This window comes from Carassius auratus, chromosome 10 (genome assembly GCF_003368295.1).
Source record: "Carassius auratus strain Wakin chromosome 10, ASM336829v1, whole genome shotgun sequence".
NCBI lineage: Eukaryota > Metazoa > Chordata > Actinopteri > Cypriniformes > Cyprinidae > Carassius > Carassius auratus.
In genome coordinates, this window is record NC_039252.1 from 20,129,585 (window position 1) to 20,135,231 (window position 5,647).

A 5,647-nucleotide genomic window follows, 5' to 3' on the forward strand; every position below is an offset into this window, starting at 1 on the left:
TTTCGCATTTGTAAATAAATATACACTCACCTAAAGGATTAATTCTACGTGGCATTGATTCATGAAAGCATTCTTTAGAAATGTTGGCCCATATTGATAGGATAGCATCTTGCAGTTGATGGAGATTTGTGGGATGCACATCCAGGGCACGAAGCTCCCGTTCCACCACATCCCAAAGATGCTCTATTGGGTTGAGATCTGGTGACTGTGGGGGCCATTTTAATACAGTGAACTCATTGTCATGTTCAAGAAACCAATTTGAAATGATTCAAGCTTTGTGACATGGTGCATTATCCTTCACAAATGCTTTGCTGCATACCTCCGTTGTTATTTCATTCAAAGTTGCTCTTCTATCAGCTTGAATCAGTCGGCCCATTCTCCTCTGACTCCTGGCACAACAAGGCATTTTCACCCAGAGGACTGCTGCATACTGGATGTTTTTCCCTTTTCACACCATTCTTTGTAAAATGGTTGTGCATGAAAATCCCAGTAACTGAGCAGATTGTGAAATACTCAGACCAGCCCGTCTGGCACCAACAACCATGCCACACTCATTAGTAAAAATATTACTTAGAAATATTCATTGCACAAACTCCATTTTCCAGTAACCAGTAACCACAAACGACTGTGATTGGTCCATTTTACAAGTGACACTTGAAAAAGCATAATTAAGGCCTATCGAAGCTGTTCAAATATACACAAATTCTGTTCCACTACTCGGCACATTTTTGTCTTTTACCCATTTCTGTGAAAAAGCCAGTCTCCGTCATCTACTTGTGGTGTCCTCCTCTCCAGCAGGGGCAGTAGTGCGCTGTTCACAGTCCTGTGGTGTCCTCCTCTCCAGCGGGGGCAGTAGTGCGCTGTTCACAGTCCTGTGGGGTCCTCCTCTCCAGCAGGGGCAGTAGTGCTCTCTTCACAGTTCCGTGGTGTCCTCCTCTCCAGCAGGGGCAGTAGTGCTCTCTTCACAGTACTGTGGTGTCCTCCTCTCCAGCGGGGGCAGTAGTGCTCTCTTCACAGTACTGTGGTGTCCTCCTCTCCAGCGGGGGCAGTAGTGCTCTCTTCACAGTACTGTGGTATCATAGAAGAAGGAGAGCAGCGACGACGACAACAACAACAACAGCTATTGGCACCTGTGCGGTTATTGCCTAATGTGCGCTATCAAATTAACATTAAACATTATTAAATCAATTTGATTTATTTTTTTAGCATCAGGGCAACACGTTGGATCTTTTAAATATCTTAATGGTGAGTGAGATGTCATGACAGCCTGATTATATTGTAAAAGGAAGTTGTTTTTCTGTTGTAATGGCAGCTTTAAAATGTCTCCTGCTCATCCAGGATGATCAGATCTAGACCATAAAACTCCCGAAGATATCCAAAAAGCAGCAGTGAACTCTTCTCTGAGATCATGGCCCAACAGAGAGGAGTCAACAGCCTTCAGTTCAACCAAGACCAGAGTGAGTCTTAAGTGTAGTTTCCTTGAAAAACATCCTGCTGTTTAATTACGAATGCTGATAGGCTGATTGATTGATTATTTATTGTTTATAGTATTTTAGAAAACTGTTACCCTTAGTGCCTTATTGCAAATAATATTGTCTGTAATAGTTAAGCAACTCTTTACCACTAATAATTATTTGCTAAAAATAAAAAAGTCACTCAATATTTCATAAAAAAATGTGTGATTGACTGATTACCTTTTTTATGGCCAAAATAATACTAATATAACTGAAACAATTTCATGATTGCAAATGAGAAAAGAAAAAAAGTGCATTATTGATAAGGTGGATTTTTGGACTGATTAAAGGGGATATAAAGCCAATATATCAGGAAAATACTTGTTAGTCAGTATTAATGATGTACTAATGATTTTTAACTGTATTCATTAGTTTTTTTATTATTATTATTATTTAGGTTGTTTCTGTTGTGCCATGGAAACAGGTGTTCGTATTTACAATGTGGAACCTTTAATGGAAAAGGGCCATTTAGGTAAGAGAATTCTGTGTTTTTCCTTTTTTTTTAAAAACAAACAAACATATTTGTAGCATTGTCTGTGTTGATTTGGTTGATTGTAGATCACGAGCAGGTGGGCAGCATTGCTCTGTGTTCAATGCTTCATCGATCAAACCTCTTGGCTGTTGTGGGAGGCGGCGTCAACCCCAAGTTCTCTGAAATCTCAGGTACACTGGGAGTCTTAAGTGCACTTATATACTTAGATAAAGTACACTTAAATTCAATTCAGACTTTAAATGAGCCATTCACTTTCTAAAGTTTCATCTTATTTCTGGCAGTATTAATTTGGGATGATGCTCGGGAAGTGCGAGACCCTAAGGACAAATTAGTCCTTGAGTTCACGTTCACCAAACCAGTGCTGGCTGTGCGCATGAGGCATGACAAGTAAGACACTCAGCCATAAAACAATAGTCTTTACACTTAACAATTCTGATCGTACTAATAATGTCTCATATTATATCTTTGTACATGAAGAATCATCATTGTCCTGAAAAACAGGATCTATGTGTATAGTTTTCCTGACAACCCAGTCAAGATGTTTGAGTTTGACACTCGAGATAACCCGAAAGGTACTGTGAGCAACACTTGCAATTTCAAATAGTTTCATCAGAAAGAGGCTTGACTTGTTTTGTCTATTTTTCATCGCTGTGTTTTTGCATTTGTAGGTTTGTGTGACCTGTGCCCTAGCTTGGAAAAGCAGCTGTTGGTTTTCCCTGGGCACAAATGTGGCAGCCTGCAGTCAGTGGTAAGGCTTATGTGCAAATAGTTATAAAATATTACAGTAGTGAATTTAATTTTATTAAAACTTACAGTCATTTATTAAATGAATTAACTGATTTTTTACTTTAAAAATGTAAATTTTGTAGTCAAAATGTAGATGTAGAGGAGTTTGTTTCTTCATTAGAACACATTTGGAGAATTGTATCATTAGTGAATGGGTGCCGTCAAAATGAAAGAAATCCACAAAACTCCAGTCCATCAATTAACATCTTGTGACATGAAAAGCTGCATGTTTATAATAAATATATCTATCATTTAGATAGTTTAAGTTTTAACCTAAAACCATTGCTTCTGTCTAAAATATGAGTCCTCTAGTAAAATGTGGACTATTATTCTTACGGCACCCATTCACTGCTGAGGATCTAATTGTAAGTCATGTAATGCTAAATTTCTCCAAATCTATTTCGATGAACAAACAAACTCACATACATCTTGAAAGGCCTGAGAGTGAGTGAGTTTTCATCAGATTATCTTTTTTGTGTGAACTACTCCTTTAACGTACTGTATTTGTAGTAATGTAGTGTTATTATTTAACATTGTTCATGACTCTTTGGCAGGACCTTACCAACACCAAACCTGGCACATCATCTGCTCCTTTCACCATCAACGCCCACCAGAGTGAAATCGCCTGTCTGGCACTGAACCAGTCTGGCAGTGTGGTTGCGTCTGCGTCCAGAAAGGGCACGCTGATCCGTCTGTTTGACACTACAACACGAGACAAGCTAGTGGAACTACGAAGAGGAACAGACCCTGCTACGCTCTACTGGTATTGTATTTGAGCTTCTTCTTTATCTAGATTCCAGCTCTGCTCACTTTGGACATTCTCTTAAGTTCCTGAGGTGCATCCTGGGATATTTTCTGAGCAGCATTGAAAGTGTTCACATAGATACTGAACACCTGAATTCACTTCACTGTCTGAAACTATCCAAAAATCAATTCACAGAGAATTTTTATGTGTGAATATCGGTTCCCAAATGTTTTTTCCCAGCCAAACTACTAAGACATAAAATATTTATTTGAAATATCCCCTGTAAATGTAAATTAAAATGTCAATAATTTAAATGGTTCTGTGATGTATGATAATGGTCACACACATGCAAGAAAACAGATAAAATATTCATAATATATATTTTTAGATGTTTTATTTTAATTATATAACTGTATATATGTGTGTATGTGTGTATATATATATATATATATATATATATATATATATATATATAAAACATTTTCAAATGTGTGTAGGGCTGCACAACTATTTCATTTAACAACATATTAAAATTATTTTGCATTATTTTTATATATGTGATTTCATTTTACATTTGATTTAATTATTATTATTCTTATTATTAGCTTTTCGTGAACCACATTTGTGGAACATTTAAGTAACATTTACATAATTTAAGTAACAATTTCAGTAATATTTCAGCAGAAGCCTTTAGATCAAAAGAAAACATCATTTGATCTGAGTATGTCCAAACTTCTTCAGTGCATATTTGACAAATAAATGCATATTGCTGGGTTTTGTTGAAGAAAAACATACAGCTCCTATTTTGATGATAAATGAAATTAAACAGCAAAATTCAATAATTAATGATATGTAATTTTTGTTGTTTACAGTATTAATTTCAGTCATGACTCATCCTTTCTGTGTGCATCGAGTGACAAGGGAACTGTGCACATATTTGCTCTGAAAGACACCAAACTGAACCGCCGTTCTGCGTAAGATTATTCAAGTCATTGAATTGCAGTTTTCCTTACATTAGCCGTTCTTTAGAAATGTTGTTTTAGTTAGAGTCACTTGGTTTTATGTGTGGTTTCTTGTCTTCTCTAGTTTGGCGCGAGTAGGAAAGGTGGGTCCGGTCATCGGACAGTATGTGGACAGTCAGTGGTCTCTGGCTAATTTCACGGTGCCGGCTGAGTGCGCTTGCATCTGTGCCTTTGGGAAGAACACCTCCAAAAATGTCAACTCTGTTATTGGTATGTGGCATTTATTCCAAGACATTTGAGTGAACCATTATTGTTCTGTCAGTTTCTCATCACTTGTGTCTCTCTTTAAAGCCATATGTGTTGATGGTACATTCCACAAGTACGTCTTCACCCCTGATGGAAACTGCAACCGCGAGGCTTTCGACGTTTATCTGGACATTTGCGATGACGATGATTTCTAAAGCTGGAGATATGTAAAACAGTAGCCTCTTTAACAGAGAACTGTGCTGGTTGTTCCGATGCTTATTTCTGTGAGATTATGTTACTGCCTTGTATAATCAAATGTATATAAAATCGGCCTGTGAGTAAAAGTCTTGTTAACTTTTATCTTATCACTCCACGTGCAGGAGTTTCAAAGTCTGTGATCGTTCACTTGTTCTTCAGAGATACTCAGCCTTTGAACACTTTTGAAGGTTTTCTCATAATTTGTTTGTCCTGTTGGTGTCCTGTTACTCTTAAGGAATAAGGTTCCTTAACCTTAAAGGAACTTTATTTATGAATCAATAAAGCCTTTTGGGTCTAAATATATATAGAACAAGGTTTTGGCTTTATGATGTGTTTTAAATAATAGATGGTACAACGTCTAATAAGATAAATCATAGATTTTATCTATAACAAATCAACCCTTGTATTTTATGTTACACTTATGTAAAGAGAAAATATGCTGACTAGGTTTCGATGCATATACTTCAGTTCAAAAGTTGTTTATGGAAGAAGTCTGTTATGCTCACCAAGGTTGGATTTGTTTGATTTAAAAAAATGATAAAAAATAATGTTGTGAAACATTAATACAATTGATTAGAACTGTTACTCTGAAATAAATATATTTTATTTGAATACATTTTTAAAATGTAATTTTATTCCTATG

At 36.5% G+C, this 5,647-nt stretch overlaps 1 protein-coding gene across 1 annotated transcript; it reads left to right on the top strand.

Annotated features, from left to right (window-relative positions):
* The first annotated feature begins 1,062 nt into the window (after positions 1-1,062).
* LOC113110233 (WD repeat domain phosphoinositide-interacting protein 4-like) lies at positions 1,063-5,307 on the top strand. The gene is made up of 11 exons (XM_026274319.1): positions 1,063-1,245; positions 1,339-1,457; positions 1,912-1,986; positions 2,073-2,177; positions 2,289-2,394; positions 2,485-2,579; positions 2,676-2,755; positions 3,348-3,556; positions 4,411-4,512; positions 4,625-4,770; positions 4,852-5,307. Exons 2-11 carry the CDS (start codon positions 1,409-1,411, stop codon positions 4,959-4,961), a joined length of 1,077 nt encoding a protein of 358 aa, XP_026130104.1. The 5' UTR covers positions 1,063-1,245; positions 1,339-1,408; the 3' UTR covers positions 4,962-5,307.
* The last annotated feature ends 340 nt before the right edge of the window (positions 5,308-5,647 follow it).

Excerpts from the sequence above, each read along its gene's own strand:
- LOC113110233 (XM_026274319.1), top strand. The coding sequence starts at position 1,409 with ATGGCCCAACAGAGAGGAGTCAACAGCCTTCAGTTCAACCAAGACCAG. Across the intron at positions 2,580-2,675 it reads CACTCGAGATAACCCGAAAG|GTTTGTGTGACCTGTGCCCT; the intron begins GTACTGTGAGCA and ends TTGCATTTGTAG. Across the intron at positions 3,557-4,410 it reads GACCCTGCTACGCTCTACTG|TATTAATTTCAGTCATGACT; the intron begins GTATTGTATTTG and ends TGTTGTTTACAG.